Below are 25,410 nucleotides of genomic sequence, written 5' to 3'. Positions count from 1 at the left end.
AAAAATTTATATTTCAGTAGTTACATTTTTAAAGCTGCATGGCTCAGTGGTTAGAGCGTCAGGCTCACAATCATATGGTAGTGAGCTTTATTCCTGGACTGAGCTGTGTGTTGTGTTCTTGAGCAAGACACTTTGTTTCATGCTGCTCCAGTTCACTCAGCCGTAGAAATGAGTTGCAATGTCATTAGTGCCAAGCTGTTTTGGCCTTTGCCTTCTCTTGGATAACATCAGTGGCGTAGAGAGGGAAGGCTGGTATGCATGGATAACTGCTGGACTTGTGCCTTGGAGGGGAACTTTCTAGGTGCAATCTCATGGTCATTCATGAACACAGGGGGTTTTTACACTTTAGTTCAATTTTCATATTTCATAAAAAATAGGTAAAAGTTTCTATTATTATAATATTTATTTCTTTATTGTCCACAAGGAGCTAGACATAGAGGGGTCGAACAAGGACAAAGGGATTAAGTCAGTTACATCGACCCCCCAGTGCATAACTGGTACTTATTTAATTGACACTGATAGGATGAAAGGCAAAGTTGACGTCGGCGGAATTTGAACTCAGAACGTAACAGCAAACGAAATACCACTAAGCATTTTGCCTGGTGTGCTAATGATTCTGCCAGCTTACCGCCTTGTAGTATTATAATATTGAAAGTAATTTATTGTAATTTGCATTCTAATTGTTCCAGATGTATTCAGAAGGTAGTCCTGTAGTAAAGCAAAACAATGAAACTGCTATAAGTTACTTCAAAAAAGCTGCTGAAAAAGTAAGTATTTTAACTTTTCAGTTATTTTCTTATAATTGTAATTAATCTTTAAAAATGATATGTTATTTCAAAAGTATACTTAATTTATGTAGATAGAAACTAAGCAGACTTACTGATAAGAGAATTTTAAAAAAATGTAACAACTTTTCAATAGTCTAATATTATTCTTTGGTTTTAATTCTAACTTAGCTATGAGAACATCAAGAAATGACTTGTATAAGAAAGAAGCATTTAAAACATATCTTTTTAGATATGACAACTGAATTTTTTTTTTATAATCTACTCTTGGTTATTTGTTTTGTTAAATTTTGTATATTAATCTAAATGGAGTAAATCAGAAATTTCAGTCTGACATAGATTATCAAACTAATGCAATTAAAAACTATACAACTATCCAAAGTTTGTAATATAATTTGTATTTCATTGTTTTTAATAAGAAGCCATTTCATTTATTTTATTTATAGGGCAATGCAGTTGGACAGTGTGGATTAGGACTGATGTATCTTCGAGGACAAGGTGTTGAAAAGGTGAAGAATTATTGCTTTCATTTTTGCCAAAATCCATTTTTACTTTGTGAATAAATTTCTCAGAAAGTGTTCTAAAATTTGCTTTCTTTGGATAGTCAGTCATTTCTTTTAATTTTATGAAAACTGACTCAAGCATTTTATTCAAGGAATGTTCTGTGTACCATATTTTAAACTGGAGATCATTTGAATAGATGATTTAAGTTTTACATAATTTCATTTAAAGAAAAGAGCTAATATATCCATTCAGCATCAATTAACATCATTGACTAGATTTGTTAAGTTTTTGCATTATTTTGCATTACTCATAGTTTTGCAGAATCTCCCAAATTGCTGATGTTGATGTTTAGTGAAAACCTTTACAAGTTGATGTTTGTAGGGAAAATGTGAATAAGGAAAGTAGTTCCTTGCCCATGATTTGTCTACTCTAAGGAGAAAGAACTAGTAAAACTGTATACCATGGAGTTTGTAATAAGTGAGAAACAGTTGAGGGAAGTATGTTCATCAGATGAATTGATAGTTCAGAGGTGTTGGAAACATAGTTGAAGTAGTAGAAGAAAAATATTTATCTTCAGTTGCCGGGTCTCATGAAGGAAATGATAAGACATGTCAAGTTAATTAAAATCTCTGTCTTCCACACATATAGGCTTGCCCTTTTAGATGCTGGTACCACTTAAAAAGCACCCATACTGGTGCTATGTTAATACACCTGTGCTGGTGTTGCATAAACACACCCATGACAGTGGTACATAAAAGGCACGCTGTTAAGTGTTTGACGTTAGGAAGGACATCTACCTGTAGAAACCACAACAGACAGCCACAACAAACAGTTGGAGTATGGACAGCTCCGTGTCAGACTGTCCAACCTGTGACAGCATGGAAAACGGACATCAGATGATGTAAGCCAATGGTTTTAGTGTGTTAGAGAGTGAAAATTTACACATCAGGTAGTTGTTTTGGAATGATTGGATGCATTACAGGTAACAGCTCGATCTCTAATATGTAAGCAGTACTTTATTATGGGTTCCACATATACCTTGTCACAGGTTAACAAACTGAAAAGTTTTCTGATTGTGAAGAGGAAACATAGCATTTGGAGTGGGTTTTTTTTTTTATATTTGATATTCTATAAGTATGATACTAATTTTGTTTCATGAATTTTGTTTTACTAATTCAGAATGTATAGTACATAATTTTATTGCAACTACTATAGTGACCAAGTTTTAGTTCTTGATCACTTCTTCACTGCAAAGCTATACAAAATCCTTTATTTTCTACACCAGGATTACATTAATGCCTTAAAGTATTTCACTTTGGCTGCTGAACAAGGCTGGGCTGAAGGTCAACTGCAGCTAGGAATTATGCATTATAGTAAGTAAAATTCCTATTTCAGATTTGTACTAGTAATGTCAGTGTTTAACACTTGGAGCTACAATTTGGAAAAGTAACATCAGTTATTGTTTGTAGTTTTAATAGTAGTTTTTTAAATGACAATTCAGGAGATATATCATATTAATTTTCTAAAATACAGCCACATAGGTTCAGGAATTCAATCCATATATTTTAACCTCTTAGCATTCAGATTACTTTGTCAAATGTGATGCTTATTTATTCATATTATTTAGAAAATAATCATACATTATCTCATAGCTTTGAAACTTTGATGATGTAGTTGTATATTTTTTGAATGACATTGTAGGGTAGATGTAAGAGGCCAGATCTAGCTGGTTTGAACATAAAACAGGTAGAATATTTAGGCTAGACATGGCCAGTTTAAGTGCTAAAGGTATTTAAGAATTGGACTGCTAAAAGACTATAAGTGACTGAGTAAGGAAAGAAGGGTATTTTGGTTGTAAAAGCATTTACTTCAACAATTATATCATGTCACTGATAAAAGCATTAGATGTTGGTGCCATCCAGTACTCTCTGTAAAGTTGTTGGCATTAAGGACGACATCCAGCTAGAGAAACCAAGCCACATGACACAAACACACAAGTACCATGTTTTTGGGAGCACTGGCTCCCAATGGGAAGTGGCTCTGACCAACCCATGCTAGCATAGGAAGCAGACGTAAGAAAGATTTTGATAACAATGATACAGTCACCTCATGTATTGTTCATTATATTTCATCTAATGCTGTATTGCATCAATTAAGATGGGCATTTCACAGAAATATATGTCCCGACCATATTAACTAGCACAAGATGTGAACAGAGCCTCTTTGTTGTCATTCAACTTGCTAGAAATAGCAACCTATTTCTCTCAACTCAATCCCTACTATTTGAAAAAAAAAAGAAAGGAAGCATTGGATAATATACTCATAGATATGCAATAAGATGGAATGAACTGGGAATAAGGTTGTTAGAACATATCACATAGATCAAGTTGGACTTATACAAAAATAAACCTGTGGCTTTCTTACAAAAAATGCTATTATGAACCCTTGCAATACCATTTTTCTGGCTTTCTGAATTTACAATTACCCTTTTTGGAACACTGGGCATTCATTTTCATTTTCATGTTTACTATATATATCTGACAAATACTCCTAAAAACTGTAGGCATTTTATTTTGTTAAGTCTAATAATGCTATCTGGATATAAATATTAAAGATGAATGTGGCAAAAATAGAAACTAGATGAGATTATAGTTTAGTATTAATTATATTGCATATGTTGATTTCATCAGCAGTATTAATGTATATCCATATTTAAAAAATAAAATCGTACTAAAACGTTCCTGGCTTTGAGTAAAAGAAAATACAGGAGGATCAGTTAATTATGATTTTATTCAACATATTTCCCTCTCAGATTCACACACTTATTGCAGTAGCCCTTCAGTTTTTCTAAGCCCTGTAAAAGAACTTGGAAGGTTGGGCCTCCAACCAGGGCTTTCACGATACCCTTAATGTCAGGAACTTTTCAGCACTCCTTGTGTGTGTGTGTGTGTGTGTGTATATATATATATATATATATATATATATATATATATATATATATATATATATATATATAATTAAGACACAGTAGACTTAATAAGATATGCATTATTTTCTAAACTCATTCTGCCACAGATATAACATAAGGAAACAATGTAATTATTTTGTTTTTTATTATTGATGTGAATTTGTTAAAAATGGTTTATCCTTTGTTTGAAATCTATATGCTCATCTGCATCTGAAGAGAACAGTTTCTTTGAAATTGATGTAATGTTTTCATTGATCAGTTAAATGGAGCTGCTTGAAACAGCCCTAATGTATTGACACCTGTACATCCTTGTTACTTATTTACATATTTATTCTGGTCCAGCCCATGCCAGCATCGAAAACAGACATTAAATGATGATATATATAAAACACTAGTCATATTTAGTATTTACCAAATTTACTTTTAACCTTTATGGCAAATAATGTATGTAGGTGTTTGTGTGTGTGGAAAGCGGACGTTAAACGAACACATACACACACAAATGCATGTATAGAGAGAGAAAGGGAGACCAATTGTGTTTTATGTGTGCACTTATGATAAGAAATCCAATACTATTTTGATTAATTAAGCTGTTTTGTGCATTTTAGGTGGTTTAGGAGTTCGAAGGGACTACAAACTTGCTGTGAAATATTTCAACTTGGCCTCTCAAGGTGGTCATATCCTTGCATTTTACAATCTAGCACAAATGCATGCTACAGGCACTGGAGTTTTGAGCAACTGTCACATGGCAGTAGAGGTATTATTTTTATTTATGTGAATGTTGATTCATACTAATAATTTAATATTTTTTTCATCAATCTGTTTTAAGACTTCTTGTTATCTCATTAAGAATGTTCCCACCCACTTTCTTCCCCCTTTATTTGAACTATTGAAGGCTGATCTCGAAACACTGAACCTTATAAAGGATATGACTGAGGACTGAGATATGTCGTGCATTGCTGTACTTGAAAAGGCCCGTCCACCCAACAGAATTGAGATCTTAAAACCAAGGTGCCACATGAAAAGTATTGGTGTGAATATTGGTGCCATGTAAAAGGCACTGGTGATGGTGCCATGTAAAAAGTACCCAGTATAGGAAGGGCATCCAGCCATAGAAACCAAGCCAAAACAGACTATGGAACCTACTATGGTCCCTGGCCTTGCCAGTTCCTGTCAAGCTGTCCAACCCATGCCAGCATAGAAAACGGACATTAACTGTTAATGATGATGATGATGATGAAACCAACCATCCCACTAATATGAGTAACATGCTGGAGACAATTTAGGGAAAGTAGTGCTAATATCCCAGAAATCAAAATAGTCCCATCAAACTGAAAGAGAAAGAGGGGTGGTGACTGGTGCAGAGGTTTGGTAAGACAAATATGAAAGGGAAGGTCTGTGTTGCCTGATACTTGTCACTTGATTGGGAGCAGTTTATTTAAATTGCATGTATAAATCAAATCTGGAATAAGATTATGTCCAAAATAATATATCATACTTAAAATTGGTTTAACAAATTGTCTTTGAAAGCTTGAAGAGAAAAGTAAGAAATTTAAATAGCATAAGAGTTGTATACTGTCAAAACCAAAAAGCAAACAGTCACAAGCAAGTGAGTATGGCCTAGTAGCATGCACCATGCTTTCTTGAATCATTTTAGGTGCCTATGTAGTCACAAGAAGACATAGATGCCTTTGATCCAGTGGAAGATTGTAACAGCTGGAGTGAGAAAGGGCTGCACCAGCACTAGGTTGGTACATATTTTCAGTTGAGCTGATTGGAGCAGCAAGTACCTTGCTGGAGCATACAAAATGCTGGTCCAGTTTTGGAATCAACCCAACAATCTTATGATCCTGAGCCTGACACTTTAACCACTAGGTCACATTTAGGCTTCATTAAATGTATACAAGTAAATATTATTAGATGCAGTACCTACTCCACTTGTAAGCAACAAAGTTACTTTTCTGCAGTTTGCAGGATCAGGTACCCGTAGTTTGGAAATTATATATTTGTAGAGATATAGATATCTATGGATATCTATGTCAAGGCATCTTGGGGTACTGAGACAAGCTTTTGCTGATATAGCAGGACAGACTGTATTATGTGTGTATGTTTTTTTCTTTTGTAAAGCATTGCTATCTACAGCTGATTACTTTTACCAAGCTACAATCTTGAGATTGCAGATCCGATATCTATAGTATTGTAAAGTATTTCCTGCTTTTCACCAGCTGAGCAATTTAAATAATAGAACATTTATTATAATGTTCTTAGCAATGTTAACAGAAGACCTAAGAAATATTATGGAAAGAATTTGAACATCTTTCCTTTCTTCCAAAAATATCAATTTTGATGTCACAAAAAAGCAATTAAAATAAACCCAGAGCACTGGACAATGCCTTACAGTATTTGTTCTGGTTCTTTACATTCTGTAATCAAATACCATCGAGATCAATTTTGCCTTTCATGCTTTTGGTGTTAATAAAATAAAGTGCCAGTCAAGTACTGGGGGTGATGTAATCAGCTAAGCTCCCGTCCTTCAAAATTTCTATCTTTGTTGTTGTACCTTGTTTTGATTGATGCAAACCCTACTTTTCTGGGTGTTGTATTGCATCCCTTGATATTGTCTTCAATGTCTTGGGCCCTTGCCACCAATAAAAAAAAATCATCATCATTATTATTATGAAAGCAGTGAGCTAGCAGAATTGTTACTATACTGGACAAAATTCTGCTTAGCTGCATTTCTTCCAGCTGAGTTTAAATTCTGCCAAGGTGAACTTTGCCTTTTATCCTTTCAGGGTTGATAAAATAAGTATCAGTTGAGCACTGGGGTTGACGTAATCAACTAATCCTTTCCTCTTAAAATTGTTTACCTGGTGCCAAAATTAGAAATTATTATTACTATTGCTCAAGGATGTTTCCAATGAAACACTAGGGTTGATGTAATCAACTAGTCCCCTCTCTGCCAAATTGCAGGTCTTGTGCTGTTAATAGAAAGGATTATTTTTATTATTATTAAAGCATTGAGCTGGTAGAATTGTTACTGTGCTGCACACAGTGCTTTGCAGCATTTCTTCCAGCTTTACGTTCTGAGTTCAAATGCCACCGAGAACAACTTTACCTTTCAGTCTTCCAGGGTCAATAAAATAAGTACCAGTTGAACGCTGGGATTGGTGTAATTGACTTAGCCCTCCCATAAAATTGCTAGCCTTGTGCTAAAATATGAAATTATTATTAAGGTGGTGAGCTGGCAGAATCATTACTGTACCAGACAAAATGCTTAGTGGCATTCCGCCTTTATATTCTGAGCTCAAACTCCACTGAAGTTGATTTTGCTTTTCATCTTTTCGGGATCAATAAGTCTCAATCGAGCACTGGAATTGATGTAATCAACTATCCCCCACCCATAAAATTTCAGGCCTTGTGTCTTTAGTAGAAAGGATTATTTTTATTTGTTTATTTTATTTATCAATTGTAAAGACAGTGGAACATTAGACTAAATGCTTTATTGTTTTTGGTTTCAAACTTTCATCTTCTAAGCTTAACTCCTGCTGGGGCTGACTGCCTTTTATCTCTTCAAGATCAATAAAATAATTCTGTGGCTGGTGCTGGGGTTGATTCAATTGACCATATCAATCACCTTTAAATATTTAGTATATTGGGTGAGCAGTAGTGTCCATTGCATTTTAGGTGGTTTAGGAGTTTGAAGGGATTACAAACTTACTATAAAATGCTTTGGGTTTTTTTATATTATTTATTTACCCACCAATTTTTCCATATTAACATTAGCAGAATTCCCTTTTTTTCCTTTTTTTTTTAAATTCTGCAAAATATCACTATTTCTAGTTGTTTTCTTAGTGTTAAGTATTTCTACTTTTTAGTTATTCAAAAATGTAGCAGAACGTGGACGTTGGAGTGAGATGCTGATGGAAGCACATTCATTATATCGAGAGGGTAATGTTGAAGCTGCACTCATCAAATATACTTTTTTGGCTGAGCTTGGTTATGAAGTAGCACAATCCAATGTAGCATATATTTTGGATCAAGGTAATTTTACTGATTTCTATTTATTGCAAAAATTGTCTGAGCATAAAAAGAATTCTAAATTTTGTACTTTGCATGAAAAGCTTGAAATAGCTTTTCAGTGCATTCCAAATATTTCTCTATATGAAATATTTTAATGAATTTCATTTGAAAAGGTTTAAATATCCTATAAATGATTGATGACTTTAAAAGAAAAATTCTAGTGTGAGAATGCTTCGTGAATTTCAGATTTTACTATGAAAGTTTTTAAATTTTAGAATTTTGCATTAAAAGGTATATATGTAGAAGTCATATTCTATTAAAATGAAGAATTCTTGTGACTGAAAGATTTCTTTAGACACCCAGGCATACATGGCATAATAACTAACATGATTGATGCTAACAGAAGTTGAATCTATTACTTCTTAAAACTTTATGACTTATTCTTCCTTGTACCTCAAACTTGAATTACAGAACAAACTGTGCCCTCCTCTAACTCAAGATGATTTTCAAAGAGATTTGCTAATAAACACATCTTGTGGATAAACACTTCCAATTTTAGGAAAAGTTCTATATGATTTTTACAATGAAATTATGCTATAGAAATAATTTCATTTGCTTGAAATATGTGACTTTTTTTATTTTTCATATGCTATGAAATTTTCACTGAACTATAATGCAAATATAAATAATAAAATGAAGTAAAACAGTTATATGTATGTTTTATGAGTTTTAGTTTACTACCACTACTATTGTTTTACATCTGATTTCCATGCTCACATGGCATGGACAAGTCATTGTGATTTGAATCAGTTCTTATTCAGAATAATTTTCTTTCTATATGAGTTGGAGGATGGTTTGCTTTCTATGGTTGGATGTCCTTCCTCATTACAGAATGTATCGAGTTGCTATATCCTCATCAAGCACTGTACAGAGCATCCTGGGAAGATTTATAGCAGCATCAGCATTAGTGAGGTTGTCTTGTGTTTCTGACGATTAGAGATTCCTCACTACCCTATAAAGAAATCATTCACTAAGAGTTATGTGGCTGAGTAGGTAAATAGAAGAGCACCGTGAGCAAGAATATGCTGATCATAACAGAATGATTAGGCTAAGAGGGTGGCAGAGGGATGGCCAGTAATAGAAATAGATACACGATTAGTGAATGCTGTATGTCGGTACCAGGTGGCTGAGGTGACAGGCAAAGTAGAATAGGAGTGATTGTAGGGTGCATGAGCATGCATATCTGCTGTGATCTTCTTATTCATGTTCTTGAGATTGGGCAAGAGAGCTAGTAAATGTGGATGAGAAAGTGGAAGTGAATGTTGCGAAGATGAGGTCAGATAGGTCCTGTGACATCCCTAGTTAGACTGGAAGCGTGGTATAATGATATATACACACATGTATATGTGCCACTCAGACTTCCTCATTACCAATTTAACTATAGTTTCCCCATACCAGCACAATTGGACAGGTCTTCTGCACTGTATGTTGCAGACCTGTATGGGCCTTTAGACTGCATGAGATGCAACAGCTTTAGATTAATCTTCACCACTTCATCCTAAGTTTTCCTCAATTTTTTCCATAGTATCCACTTAATTTCAGCATATGGTACATCTTTATACAGCTGTCCCTTTTCACATGCATCATATTCTTATACTAATGTAGTCCTTTTTCTTGTACACTATATCTGATTCCTTTCATGTTCAGTTTTTCTCTTAGCTCATTTGTACTCCATCATTCATGCACACTAATATTACATATCCTGTGGAGTATACATACTTCATTTCTTTCCAGTGTTTGCAAATTCTCTGCATTCAAGTCCTGCATTTCACTTACATGCAACATTGCATGTCATACACAAGTATCATGTATAATGTTGAGGGAGTAACTCTATGTTGTCAGCTGACATCATAGCTCTCTGAACTTTTCCAACTTGTTTTTACTTTGGCTACTATGCTTTTGGCACACCCACCTACATTACTAATTAGAACACCAAGTTAATAATTCAACTTACATTTAAGGAACCACCTGACATTTGAGAAAAGTTATTTCACGTTTGCTCTTAATATTTGCTGCTCCCATACCTATTTTGTATATAAAATCAACTCTCTTCATTATCCTGCCTGTGATCCTATTACACCTCTTCTATGTTTATTTTTTTTTATATCGGGCACACTGTATGGAATTTTTAGCTACACCTTGTCTACATATTGAGCCTGGCCATTTTCCCTATCTTCTCTTCTACACAGTAATACTTACATCTTTGTTAAGCTTACTTTGAGGCTCACAACTGTAGGTTTTGCTTCCATGGCTGAAATATTTTCTCCAATCTTACTAAAATTCAATTATAAGAACTGGTTCATCAGCACTCAGGAGTTGCTACAAGCAACTAGTCTTAAAACTCCTCTGTAATTGCTAAGGGGACTATAAGGAACAGGAAAGGGATGAGAAACGAGTCCTAACTTTCACTTTATTCTGTATATAGCTTGTACAGCTCTCCCAAACCATTTGTCTGCTCCAAAATTCTTTAGTGTGGAACTCTGTCAAAGATCTTCTCAAAGTTGACACATACCAGGTATAAAGGCTAACTTTGCAACTGTTTTCTTCGAAAGATGGCATCAGTAGTATTCTTTTCTTGGCTAATTCTCTTCTTAATCATTCCATAACTTTCATAACCTGGTCTGACATTTTAACATCTCTTTACTTTCTTCTCTCTAGTGCATCTCCTTTGCTCTTGCAGCAGTTGATACTGCTGCTCTGCCAGTAACTGGATATGATCCCCTTCTGTGATACTTGATTTACTATGTGGGTACTAGCCCATGTCTTAGAAACATTTTAAGCATTTCAGTGATAATTTTTGATGGACTGAATGCCTCTTGTGCTTTCAAATCTGCAGTTGTTTTATCCACCATATTACTGTGAACATGAAAAGCACCCAGCACACTCTGTAAAGAGGTTGGCATTCAGAGGGATATCAGCCATAGAAACCATGGCAAATCATACTGGAGTCTGGTGCAGCTCCCCAGCTTGCCAGCTCTGGTCAAACCATCCAGCCCATGCCAGCATTGGACAACAGACATTAAATGATGATGATGAATGGCTAGTCTCTTTCTGTACCTTTTACTTGAGGCAGACTTTCTTTCTCCTATACTTTCCCTCATTCAACAACTCTTCGCTGTAAGAGTAAGAGCACAATTAATCATTCCATACACACTTCAACAATGTTTTGATTTTTTTCTCATAAATTCCCTTACAGTTTGGAATACCTTACACCTCTGATCTTTACTTTTGTCTTCTCATTTTAGTATGTCTGGCACCTAGCCATTTCTCTTTGCTGCCCCTTTTCTTCCAATTTTTCCAGGCCAATCTCTTACCCTTCATGACTCTATAAAGCTATTCCACCACCATATCACTCTTTTTTGGTTGGGACTTAGCACCTACTACAAAATTGCTTTGGCACCTTCAGTAGGTTGTCTTGTAGAAATTCCAGCTGTGTTTTATGCTATAATTTTCTCTCTTCCTTTATCTTGTCCTATGCATCAATTAGTGTATCTCTGGACCTACTGCTGGTTGTTAGCTCTGCCAACTTGCATGTCCTCTGTCTCCAGATAGCTGCCTCTTGGTATATTGAGCTCTTATTCTCAAGTCACTAATCATTAGTCTCTTCTTCACCAGGGATAGACCTAGTATTCACTCTTTATTCCTTTTCCTGGTGAGTGCAAAGTCTATCTGGCTTGTGTTTCTCCAATTAGTAGATGCTTAGCTAGCTAGCTGCTTTCTTAAAGTTAGTGTTGCTGCATGGTAGTGAGGTTGCTGCCATTAATTTTTAAGGTAATCTGCAGAAAGATTTTATGAAAATGATCCTGTTTCTCAGTCAGATCTGGCTGTAGTGCAGTAAGCAGAGAAAAATGTTGCTATGTTATACCTTAGGCCATCACAAACTCTACAAACCACAGTTACCTCATCTATCCATTTCCCTGTTAGCAATATGTCTAATCTACCTATCTTCTGTTACCCTCAGTTGATTTATTTTTCATTCTTCATGGTAAAATGCCATGAGGAATGAAAGATAAAGTCTGAAGAATTAGTGGCAACTTAAAAATTTGTTATTCTGAATATATAGTATCTGACTAATTTAGGACCATAGGTATAATCATTTAAGCATACCTCCTCTCCCAAAATCGGTAAGATTAGGTTGAAGTGATGTACAATTTTAAGGATGAAATATTGGAAGTCTGGGCCTTAGAAAGTAAAATAATGTGAGCATGTAAAATGAGTGGAACAGTGCCCATTATTATAATGGAATAAAATAGTGCAAATTGCTCCATTACTTGTTAAGTTTGGAGACTGTGGCCGTGAGTTTGTTTATCAGATTATTGTACTTTCTCTTGTGGCTGTAGATGAAAACTTTAGGGAATTATGTTTTTGTAGCTGACTGTCTGTGAAGGACAGTTTGGTATGTGTCACAATAAGATGCTATAGAGTAAAAATAGATAGAGTATGGTGAAATTCATTCCCTTCTAAACACACTTAGTAAGTGTTAGAAATTTTAATAATCGAATAATGTTTGTTTTTTGAAGGTGAAAGTATGATGTTTTTAAAGCAAGAAACCAATAAACGTGCTCTCTTGCAGTGGACTCGAGCTGCTTCCCAAGGTAAATTATATTTATACTAACATTTGCCAGATTAAATTCTTATGTTCTGAATGAAAATTCAGCCATTTTGATTAGATGAAATAAATATCAGTCATATGTGTCCATTGACTATGTCACCACCTCTCTGAAATATTCTTATTGCATGCTGTGATAAACATTTGGTGTTTATGCTAATAATAAACCATGGTTGAAGCTTTATTGTATCTGATTTTCAATATAAATTCCATCAGGACTCATTACAATTTAAAATAACTTCTGGGCTATTTTTGTTGTACAAGAATTTTAAAAAATATTGTTTTGTAGATAGAAGAAAATTTACGGAAGTATCTTTTTATAATCTTTGGTCCCAATACCAAATTGAAATTGATGTATAATTTATATACAACTTATCTTGGAAAATATTTTTAAATATGGTAATAATGATTTTAAATTTTGGCACAAGACTAGCAACTTCAGGAGCAGGGATAAAATGATTACTTTGACCCTAGTGTTCAACTGGAATGAAAGGAAAGTTGACTGGGGTAGAATTTGAACTCAGAACATAAAGACGGAGGAAATACTGCTTAGCGTTTTTCCCAGCATGCTAACGATCCTGCCAGCTTGCCACCTTTATATATGGTAATATAATAATTTATAGTAGTAGTTCTGTATTTTCTTTTTAACATAACAAGCAGAGGCATGACTGTATAGGTAAAAAGTTTGAATCACGACCATGTGGTTCAAGGTTTGAGTCCACTGAATACCTTGGGCAAGCATTTTCCACTATAAGCCTTCTGAGTAAAGTTTAGAAGGAAACTGTGCAAAAGCCTGTTGGGGTGTCTTGAATGACCATGGGATTACACCTAGAAAGTTCCCCTCCAAGGCACAAGTCCAGTGGTCACTTACCTCATAATTGTGAGCCTGACACTCTAATCAATGAGCCATAAGTAGATGAAAATTACTGAATCAATTAACTTAATTAAAATCCTTGAAAGCAATGTCTTTGAATGGCAACAGTTCGTTAATGGAACTGAATAAGCTATTTTAGTGTAAAGTAAATTGTTGCAGATTATAGATTTTTGAATGTGTATTACGATCTAAGAATAATGTTGTTTTCCAGGATCTACAATTGCTCGGGTGAAAATGGGAGATTATCATTATTATGGATTTGGCACATCTGTAGATTACGAAGTGGCAGCTAGTCATTATCGCGTTGCATCAGAACAACACCACAATGCACAAGCAATGTTCAACCTTGGTTACATGCATGAGAAGGGGCTTGGTATGAAACAGGTAAAAACCATTTCAAATTTTGTTTATTTTATTGATGTCTCACTTCTATTATTTCTTCATAAAAAAGTGGATTTTTTTTTTTTTCGTTTTAAAATAATGCCTCGTATTATTACTAAAGAAATTACTAGAATTGATTTTCATTTCTTTTATGTGTTACTAGGATGTTCATCTTGCTAAACGTTTTTATGATATGGCTGCTGAAACAAGTACTGAAGCACAGGTTCCAGTAACACTTGCCCTCCTGAAGTTAGGACTTTTTTATGGTGTTGATGTGTTTAGTAAAGAAGTAAGTTTTTCTCTTAATAACCAATCCAAAACTGTTTCTTTTATAAGGTCATTAAGAATGAAATGTCTGATTTTGAACTGAAAGTTTATTTTACTTTATCTCAACAAAAAGCAATGCAGTTAATCAAAGTATGCACCTAAATTATCAACACAGTTTTGCCATTTTAATGGCAGCTTATTTATGCCAGTAGCAAAGAATTCTGGAGAGCAAGAGGTGATGAAAGGCTGTTTTTGTATCTTCTTCAAATTTGAAGTTTTTTCCATGCGAAAAGTTGACTAATGCCTGGAAAACATGATAGTCAGTTGATACAAGGTCTGATGAATATGGTGGATGATAGAGTACTTCCAAGTTCACTTGCTGTAAATTGAGTAGTGTTCTTTGTGCAACATGTGGTTGAGCATTGTCTTGCAAGAGAATTGGCCTGTCTCTATTGACCAATCTCGGTTGTTTAATTGCAAGTTCACTCATCATTTCATCTCATTGGTTGATGTATACATCCGCTGTAATTGACTTGCCAGGTCTCAGGAAGCTGTAGTGGCTGACACCAGCGCTGGACCACCAAACAGACACCATTAGCTTTTTTTGGTGAATATTCTTTTTGGATTGTGTTTTAGTACTTCATCCCTATCCAACCACCATGCAGAATGCTTGGTATTGTTGAAAATAATCCATTTTTCATCACATGCAACAACATGATGCAAAAATGGTTTGCTTTTATGCTGTGACAGCAAAGAACAGCAAATTTCAAGATAACGTCATTTGATGCTCATTCAGTTCATGTGGTACCCACTTGTCCAGTTTCTTTACCTTGCCGATTTGTTTCAGATGGTCCAATACAGTTGGAATCGAAACATCAAACCTTGCTGCTAACTCATGCATAGTCTGAGATGTATCCGCTTCCACTACAGTTTCCAGCTCATCATTATCCATCCTGGTCTCAAGTCTACCATGGGGCTGATTTTCAAGAGTAAAGTCACCAGACTGGACCTTCTCAAACCATCGAAGTACAGTGTGCTTATTTGCCACATCTTCACCAAACACCTCATTGATGTTTTGAGCTGTCTGGGATGCATTGGTTCCATGATGGGACTCAAATTCATAAACAACACGAATTTTTGATCTAACCATGGGTTCACAAAACTTGATTTACAAGAGAAAGCTTACAATATAATCAGAAACCATGAATTGCATTTCGAAAAGTGGTGATGTAACTCTTCAATGTTGTAAAACAAAGAATTATCAGGCTAAAACATTAGAGTTAACAACTGTCAAACTTGGTGCATAAGAAAATTGGACATTTCATTCTTAATGACCGGATAGTAGATTCAGAATGATTATTTTTCTTCTGTTTCCTTTCCATTTATATGTTTTTTTCATTTTGAGTGTTAACAAGAAATGTAAAATTGTTGAGATTCTTGTTTTTAAATTTTGTTCATATGTACTAGATTATGAAAGCATTTATACAATTTATTTTCAAAGGACACTGTTAAGTGCTTTTATGGGATAGAATATTTATTCATTTACATGTTTCAGTCATTTGACTATGGCCATGCTGGAGCATCACCTTAAAGGGTTTTAGACAAAGAAATCGTCCCCAGGACTTATTCCTTTGTAAGCCTAGTACTTATTCTATCAGTCTCTTTTGCTGAATCACTAAGTTGCGGGCATATAAATGCACCAACATCAGTTGTCAAGCGATGGTGGAGGAGACAAACACACACACAAATATATATATATATATACGATGGGCTTCTTTTGGTTTCTGTCTACCAAATCCACTCACAAAGATTTGGTCAGCCTGAGGCTATAGAAGGCACTTGCCCAAGTTGCCACTTAGTGGGACTGAGCCTGGAACCATGTGGCAGGGAAGCAAGCTTGATCACAAGTTTTCAATTGCATCATCAAAACCATCATTTTAATCCTTTAGCATTCAGATTACTTTGTCATTATAGCCAGGAGATAACAATTTACTCAAAGTAGCCACCTTTAGCTTCCATTGTGGCCTCAAGACAGCTCCAGAACCTGGTGCATGTGTTCCTCACTGTGTCCATAGCAAGATCTTCAAACACCTTGATCTTGGCTACCAGCTCATGTTGCAGGCAGAGTGGCCAGTGTCTTTCAACCACACCCCACATAGTAATCCATGGGATTACAATCGGGAGGCTAGAAATTGGGGGTTGGTGAAGTTGTAGAAATTCTCTGGCCACTTGTGACTCTTTCTGGAGGTATGGTAAAGGAGCCAAATCCTGCTGCCACACCTATGTTCTCCCAGCTGCTTAATAGAGTGTAAGGCTCTGTTCAAAGATACGGGGTGGCATGACATCACTCTCACTAGTGACACACCGAAACACCATCACAGTTTTGGGAAAGTTAGTTTTTATGATGTCTATGTTACATCTTACAGCCTTTATAGAGCATAGAGCAGCAGTCATGATGTCTGCATTTTGATGCCCAGCACAAATCTTCATGATAGAGGCAACACTTTTCCAGTATTGAGATGGCTTCCTGTCTTCCATATCAACTAACCTTTTCTCAATTACAACTTTAATCTTTATGCAGTTTGCCAATACACCAAACTGTTCCTTAAAAAAAAAGGAGACAAATAAAAATCATCAAATTAGCCTGAATATCTTATATATGTATATATATAATGTGTGTGTGTATATATATATATGTATATAATGTGTATGTATTTGTGTCTCCTTATCTTGACATCTTGTGATCGCTGTCATACAAGTAGTGTCCTTCATTTCCAGTCTTCTGTAAAAACAAGTTCAGCCAGGGGGAAGTATTATCTGGTTTGGAAATAGGAATTGGTAACAGGAAAGACATTCAGTTGTAGAAAATCTGCCTGATGCAAATATGGAAAAACAAATGACTAAATTTGATACTTTGACATGCTAATCTCTTTAATATACAATAACAGAATGTAATTTATCTTATCCTTCTTAAAAGTTTCTTTCTTTCTCATTGCAGATGGAATTCTACAAGGATTTTCTAAAAAAACTAAATCCTCAATTGTATTTAGGCCCAGACTGGGATCTTTATGTAATAACATTTCTTGCTGTTTTACTAGGGCTGGTCATTTTGTTACGACGACAAATGGGACAAGCAGCATAACGTTGCTTTTGCTCACGTCTTTTCTATATGATGGACAAAATTTATTTGAGGATATTGTAAATATATGTGTAAATAAATTTTTCGATAAAGTTTATTGTATTCTTTTTAAAGAAAATATTCATTGTTGTTTTTAAAATGTAGTATAGTCGCAAAGTAGGTAAGAGGTAAATATGTTTAAAATTTGACAGTATAAAATTATGAGTTTAATCTATTTTATAGTCATTGAATGCAATACATTCATCATCATCTAACATCCATTTTCCATGCTGGCATGGGTTGGACAGCTTAACAGGAACTGGCAAGGCCAAGGGCTGCACCAGATTATATAAGTCTGTTTTGACTTGGTTTCTGTGGCTGGATGCCTGCCCTTCCTAATGCTAACCACTTTACAGAGAGTACTGGGTGCTTTTTACATCGCACCTTGGTCTTAAGATCTCAATTCTGTTGTGGTGGGCAGGTTTTCTTGAGTACAGCAATGTGCCACATATCTTGGTCTTTTGCCATCTCCTTCACAAGGTTCAGTATTTTGAGATCAGCTTTCAGTACTTCATCCCATATCCTCTTGGGTCTCTCTCTTCCACATTACTTCACTATTCAGAAAATAAGTACTTATTTGACTGAGAGTATAAAACTTATCTCAAAAATTCATAGAGATGCTTGAACTTTTGCACCGAGTATGGGTAGATATGGAAAGAAATGAATATTTAAAAATTTTATTTCCATTGATTAATATTTTAAAATTTTGAAAAATTTTCAAACACCAGTGAATATTTTGAGAATAGATTGAAATTTTGTTACAAACGTTTTGTTTTAAAATAGGGGTAAAATTCAGTTTTTAAAAATATTTTACATTTAGAATATTTCCTTTACCACTAATGATATTACTCATTCTACAAATGTATAATAAAATTGAAGAGTTTTTCAAAACATAAAAATAATATTAATATTTGAATACTAATTCCAGAAGACTAACATCTTTTATAATAGATACATCAGTTTGGTCTTTTTAGAGATAATTATTTAATCAGTTCATGTTGTTTTTTAGAAAGGAAAATATATTCAAGAAAACTTATAGAAAATTGAATTAAGAAGCAAAATTATATATCATTTTGAATAAAATGAATTCATCATGGTGTAGTAAACAGAAAAACACCCTGGATGTTATTCAGTAATAGTGGTAGTACAACTGGCATTTCAGTATGATTGGCAGCATCAGCTATAACAATCTGAAAGATGGAAAAAAAAAAGAAAATAATTTAGGAAAACAAAAAGACTAATTTCTTTTTATGCTTTTAAGTTTCACAAACTTTCATTGACTTTCAGGATTAAAATTACAGTATAAATTTAATAAAAAAATTGTAAAAATGATTAAAAAGTTACTGTCCTCATCTATTATGGTAGATAAAGAAACTAAAGATATGAAGGCAGGAAAAGCTCCTTCTCCATAAGAATCATTGCATTGTCACTGGTATAGTTAATCAGGTTTTACAGAGAGGTGTCATACCCAGATTGGTATACTAGCATTTTAGCCAAATTTTACAAGGAGATGCCTTAGAAGTAATTACAATGTTATCAAATTCTTGGACCAGCTCATGAAAGTTACAGGAAGAGTTATAGCCAAATTAATTAAGAGCAGATTTGGAGTAAATGAGATGCAGTTTGGTTTTGTGTTGAGAAGTATTACTAATGCCATCTTCTTAGACAACTGCAGAAGTATTTGGCCAAAAATAAGCTTGGCATTTGTTGATTAAGAGAAAATCTTCAACAGAGTCCCTTGCTCTGTGATATGGTGGTCACTGAGGAAGTTTAGGATAGAGGGATGCTTTGTAAGAGCCATACAAGTCATGTACAAGGATACTGTTAGAAAGGTGAGAGTTAGCAACAAATTTAGTGTACATGCAGGAGTTCACTAAGGCCTGGTTCTCAGCCTCCTATGTGTCTTAGTCCTTCAGGCTATATCAGACTAGTTGCTAGTGGGAACTACTAAATGCTGATGACCTTGTTCTTATAACAGAATCTGTATTATAATAATGAAAGAAACTCCAGGGGTGGAAGCAAAAGCTGGAATCAAAAGTTCTTAAAATTAATGGGTTATGGTCTTGTCACCTGCATTGTAAATCAGGTAGTTCATGAAGGAGTCATATCCAATGACTGATGTAGCAGCATCATAGTCAACTGCTACAAAGCTAAAAGTGATGCTTTAGATAGAAATAACTACAGGGATATCAAATTATTGGATCAGGTGATGAAAGTTACAAATAGGGTCATAGAGTACTAATTAGGGAGAGAGTTAACCCAGATGAGATGCAGTTTGGCTTTGTGCAAGGCCGAAGCACCACTGATGCTATATTTCTGGTAAGGCAACTGCAGGAGAAATACTAAACCAAAGATAAACCTCTGTACTTGGCTTTTGTTGACTCGGAGAAAGCCTTTGACAGGGTCCCTCAATCCCTTATCTTGTGGTCAATGCAGAAACTGGTGATGGATGAGTGGTTGGTAAGAGCTGTACAAGCCCTGTATAGAGATGCTGTCAGTAAGGTAAGGGTTAGCAACGAGTATAGTGAAGAATTCCAGGTAGAAGTAGAGGGTTCACCAAGAATCAGTCCTCAGACCCCTCTTATTCATCATAGTCCTCCAACCAATAACAGAGGAGTTCAAGACAGGGTGCCCCTGGGAGCTCCTCTATGCTGATGACCTTGCTCTAATAGCTGAGTCACTACCAGAACTAGACTCCTTCAGGTAGATGGCCCTGCTCGATCTATAGAAAAAGCATGGGTAGAAACTCCATACGATGTACCCGGTGTAAGCTATGGACACATAAAAGATGCAGCAATATCAAAGGAAGGTTAACCAGGAAGATAGTTCTTTTGTGTGGCAGATTCACACAGTAATAAATGCTGAAGATGTACAGAAAACAGACTTCATCACATGCCAGAGGAAAAAACTAGAAGTAGTTGATAGCTTCCGCTACTTAGGCGACCAAGTCTGTAGTGGGGGTGGATACTCTGAGAGTGTAGCAGCTAGAATAAGAATAGCTTGGGCAAAATTCAGGGAGCTCCTACCACTGCTGGAAACTAAGGGCCTCTCGCTCAGAATGAAAGGTAAGCTGTATGATGCATGTGCGCGAACTTCCATACTATATAGCAGTGAAACATGGGTCATGACTGCTGAGGACATGCGTTGGCTTGAAAGAAATGAAGCTAGTATGATCCGCTGGATCTGTAATGTCAGTGTGCATACGCGACAGAGCGTGAGTGCCCTGAGAGAAAAGTTGGACATAAGGAGCATCAAATGTGGTGTACAAGAGAGAGCCAACTGCCTTGGTATGGTCATGTGTTACATATGGAAGAGGACAGCTGTGTGAGGAAGTGCCACACTCTAACTGTGAAAGAGGTTGACCCAGGAAGACATGAGATGAGGTGGTGAAGCATGACTTTTGAACATTGGGCCTCACAGAGGCAGTGATAGGAGTCCTAGACCTTTGGAGATATGCTGTGATTGAGAAGACCTGGCAACTAAAGTGAGATCATAGCCATGGCCAATGTCAATGTTGCATGTCTGGCTCATTTAAATGTACCCTTGATGCATTGGGCAATATGATATGCTTGAGAAGACCTGTTGAGTCAAGTAAAACCAAAATTGTAGCTGTGGCCAGTGCCCCCTGACTGGCTCCTGTGCTGGTGACATGTAAAAAGTACCATCCGAATGTGGTTGAAGCCAGTGCCCCCTGATTAGCTCTCATGCCAGTGGCACATAAAAAGCACTGTCTGAATATGATCGATGCCAGGGTCGGCTGACTGGCTCCCATGCTGGTGGCACGTAAATATCACTATCTGAACGTGATCAATACCATGGTTGCCTGACTGGCTCCTGTGCTAGTGGTATATAAAAAGTACCCACTACACTTTCGGAGTAGTTGGCATTAGGAAGGGCATCCAGCTGTAGAAACATTGCCAGATTAGACTGGAGCCTGGTGCAGCCGCTGGCTTTTCAGGCCTCAGTCGAACCATCCAACCCATGCCAGCATGGAAAACGGACGTTAAATGATGATGATGATGATGATTAATGAAGACCAAGTTCTTAGTAAGCAGGGAAATAGACAGGACTTTCCTTGATATGTAGAAAAGGTGTAGGTAGAAATTCTATATGGTCTACCCAGTGCAAGTTATGGACACACAAGAGATGCATTGGAATCACAGGGAGGTTAAATGGAGAAAGTAGACATTACATGTAGCAGATGTGCAGGAGCAATAAACACTTAAAATACAAAGGAAATAAGATTCTTTTGGAATGCTTAGTAAGTTCCCTTGAGGCAACAGAGAGTTACTAAATGACAAAATTAGCAGTGGAAGAAGGATTTCTGAAAGAGTTACTGGAATGAGAAGGGGATGGAAAAAGTTCAGAGCTATTATGCCTATTAGTAATGAAATGTCTCAGAGTGAAAAAGCAAATTATATGATGCTTGTGTATGAACAGCAATGCTAGTGAGATGTAGGTCCTGAATGCAGAGGACCTATGAAGATTAAAAAGGAATGAACTAGATAGAACGCTCCATTGGATGTTCAATGTCATTGTGTGTGTATGACAAAATGCAAATATAATAAAAGAAAAATTGGATACTTAATTCTTTCAGATCAAAATAATATAAGAATTATTGCATTGCATTTTTCCTTATTGAGTATATAAACCTACCATTTTCTTTTTGTTTAATTTCTTGAATAACATTCGGATTGTTGTCACAATGTTGCAAAAAATTATATGGGAATTTGCCAATATATTTTCTTTGAACTTATTTGTTTCCAATGATACATCAATTCCAGTAGCTTTTAGCTCTTTCACAGTCGCCATGTAATTTTGAAACAAACTATTCTTCCACAATAGATGTTCATGAAGATATGTGAGATCATCTTGTGAATTGATTGTAACATTTAATTGCCAGTATTTTTCAAAATAGTTGTCTTCTGTTTTTTCATCTGCTACTCTCATGATACAGTTTTTTAATATCTGCTGAATTTTCAATTGATCTGGAAATGTAAAGGAAATGTTAAAGTTTAACTGTGTAAAACATGTTTCCATTATATACAAATGTTTTTCTTTTAGAGAATGTGAAAAACTGAGACTTGTGATACTCATGACTTTCTAAAAAAAAAACAAATACTAGTATCCTCAAGAAAATAAGTATAATCAAAAATTAAAAACCATCTATCTTTGTCTTATATGTGTTATCAACAAAATATTTAAATTTTCTCAAAGTGGATAGAATACATAGAAGTGGAACACCCAGAAAGACATGGTATGAAGTACTGAAGAATGACTTCAGGACACTGAACCTTTCAGGTGAGATGACAAAGGACCAAGATGCCTGGCACCTTGCTGTACTCAAGAAGACCCATACTCTGCAACAGAAGCACTTATGGTGGTACCATGTAAAAGTGCCTGTGCATTTCTACATAAAAGCATCGAGCACACTCTGTAAAGTGGTTGGTATTAGGAAGTGCATCCAGCTGTAGAAACCGTGCATAATCAGACTGGAGTCTGGTGCAGCACCGCCACTTGCCAGCTCTGGTCAAACTGTCCAACCCATGCCAGCATGGACAACAGATGTTAAATGATAATGTTCATAAACCCTTAAATATATGATGAGGTGCAGTTGCACAGGTAGAAATTGAAACAATAGCATTGTTATAAGGTGAAAGAATCACTTTATTGTAAGTTAAAAACCACAGCTTTCACTGTCAGTTTATCATTTTTGAACTAAAAAATAAATAAAACAATCACATGTACAATATTGTCTCAAATACCAAAATGTATAATACATTTAAGGCAAACTCTGAAGAGACCACATTCAATTAGCAGAAGAATGTGATGCTATATATTAATGTAACATAAGCAATAAATAGAGAATTGTAATGATTTTAAAGGAATGGGTTGAATATGAAAAATGTTAATTTATTAAGAAAAGTTAACAGTAGTTTGAATGGATATGTAATTTTCCTTTGACACCTAGTAGTAATCGTGGCACTCTGTCAGTTATGATGAGGGTTCCAGTTGATCCGATCAACTGAATAGCCTGCTCGTGAAATTAATGTGCAAGTGGTTGAGCACTCCACAGACACATGTACTCTTAACTTAGTTCTCGGGGAGATTTAATGTGACACAGAGTGCGACAAGGCTGGCCCTTTGAAATACAGGTACAACAGAAACAGGAAGAAAGAATGAGAGAAAGTTGTAGTGGGAGAATACAGCAGGGTTCGCCACCACACCCTGCTGGAGTCACATGGAGCTTTAGGTGTTTTCACTCAATAAACACTCACAATGCCCAGTCTGGGAATCAAAACCGCAATCCTATGACCACGAGTCTACTGCTCTAACCACTGGGCCATTGCACCTCCACTGTAACATATTCATAAAGATGAGATTATATATGGTATATAAAGTAGAACTGCCTTCAGAGAAGTGTTTCTCCTTGTCTTCACAAAAAAAAAAAAAATTAATTATAGTTAATAATCACCATGTCCATTGCAATCAACTATTATTTGTAATGTAGACTGTGATTGTGATTACAAAACTGTCAAGCAGAGTACTTACTTGCTATTGCATCTAGTGTAGAGTCTTCCTTAGAACAAACAATAATTTGATATTTTTCAGTTTTCATTCTGTCATCATTACTGGCTAAAGATAACCATTTTACCAATTCGCTAATGCGAACACCATTTGTTGGATATTCATATTTTTCAATTTGCTCAGGAAAGATTTGCTCAACTGAAAAGTATTTTGAAAATACATTAATAAACGAGTAATAAATATTAAGGAAACCCCCACTCAACTGGGTGGGGTTATAGTAGAAAGGAAGGTGGCGTTATGCCAAGTGTTGAGAGATAAGAGGGAAGTTGAGAGATAGAAGGGCAGAAATGATAAATAGCTACTTCACATTATACTGGTACAGGTGAGAGTAGCTGGAATGAAGATAATGAGGGTGATGAGGTGTCAGAGCACACTTTCAAGGTACAAGAAGGTGGGTATAAGAGGGGAAATTGAACTGAAGAGGGAAATGTGGATGGTAAGTTCATTAATGTGAGAAGAGAAAGATGATTAGAGATGCAATTTAATAATATACAAGGATGGAAGTGTGGCCAATGATAAAGGTACAAAAAAAGAAAAGAAAAGAAAAAAAGTAGTTCACGCAGAAGTAGGTGATAAGTAGCAGCATAGAAAGAGTGGAGAACAACAATATAATAAACCTGCAATAAAAAAGAAAATAGGGAAAATCTGCAGATAGACAGGAAAATAGGGAGATGATGTGAGTGTAGTAACGCCGTGCGCATGCGTGGAATTAAACAAGCAAGCGTTTCCCGCTCAATTGATTCTCTTTCTCGCTGGCCAGCAATTGAGCATGGATGTGTGTTTAAGCTGTCTCTCTACATCTTTCGGACCTACGCTCGACAGCTCGCTCACATCTATAGAACAACGTCCCAGCACTATGCTCATACACACAGAAGCTGTAACAACAAGAACTAAAGATGTGGTTATATATTTACTACCTAAATAAAGTGTTGTTTAAGTTGATAGTCTGGAGTTCAGCATTCCGTTATATTCTTTAATTTTACAGTAGGAAGTCAGGTATACAATCTAAAGATGTATAACCCATTTTCTACTAAAGTGGTGACCCCCGACGAAGAAAAACGCAGCATGGACTCTGGACTACCAACCTATAACTGGTGAACCCCGACTAAAGAACAAATACGGCCATGGAGACTGAACTACACATTACCAACATCTCCAACCATCGTCAACACGACT

The 25,410-nt window shown here is 35.7% G+C and overlaps 2 protein-coding genes across 4 annotated transcripts in view; one reads left to right on the top strand and one right to left on the bottom strand.

Moving 5' to 3' along the window:
- Positions 1-17,702, top strand: part of LOC106882712 (protein sel-1 homolog 1) — a 56,118-nt gene extending 38,416 nt beyond the window's left edge. For all 3 annotated transcript variants that reach the window (XM_014933475.2, XM_014933476.2, XM_014933478.2), the window contains 9 exons: positions 690-767; positions 1,232-1,294; positions 2,575-2,662; positions 4,866-5,014; positions 8,133-8,298; positions 12,858-12,932; positions 14,032-14,204; positions 14,365-14,490; positions 17,467-17,702. In XM_014933475.2, the coding sequence (XP_014788961.1) occupies positions 690-767; positions 1,232-1,294; positions 2,575-2,662; positions 4,866-5,014; positions 8,133-8,298; positions 12,858-12,932; positions 14,032-14,204; positions 14,365-14,490; positions 17,467-17,610 (1,062 nt within the window). In that variant the 3' untranslated portion in view covers positions 17,611-17,702. The remainder of the gene's footprint in view (positions 1-689; positions 768-1,231; positions 1,295-2,574; positions 2,663-4,865; positions 5,015-8,132; positions 8,299-12,857; positions 12,933-14,031; positions 14,205-14,364; positions 14,491-17,466) is intronic.
- LOC106882711 (probable helicase with zinc finger domain) overlaps positions 17,374-25,410 on the bottom strand; it is an 80,991-nt gene continuing 72,954 nt past the window's right edge. Inside the window, exons 13-15 of the mRNA XM_014933474.2 lie at positions 24,199-24,372; positions 22,303-22,634; positions 17,374-18,836 (exon numbers count right to left, since the gene is read on the bottom strand). Coding sequence (XP_014788960.1) covers positions 18,738-18,836; positions 22,303-22,634; positions 24,199-24,372 — 605 coding nt within the window. The 3' untranslated portion in view covers positions 17,374-18,737. The remainder of the gene's footprint in view (positions 18,837-22,302; positions 22,635-24,198; positions 24,373-25,410) is intronic.

Source organism: Octopus bimaculoides, chromosome 5 (genome assembly GCF_001194135.2).
Source record: "Octopus bimaculoides isolate UCB-OBI-ISO-001 chromosome 5, ASM119413v2, whole genome shotgun sequence".
Classification (NCBI taxonomy): domain Eukaryota; kingdom Metazoa; phylum Mollusca; class Cephalopoda; order Octopoda; family Octopodidae; genus Octopus; species Octopus bimaculoides.
Note: the sequence above shows the minus strand (reverse complement) of the source record. Positions and strands in the feature narration are given on the sequence as shown.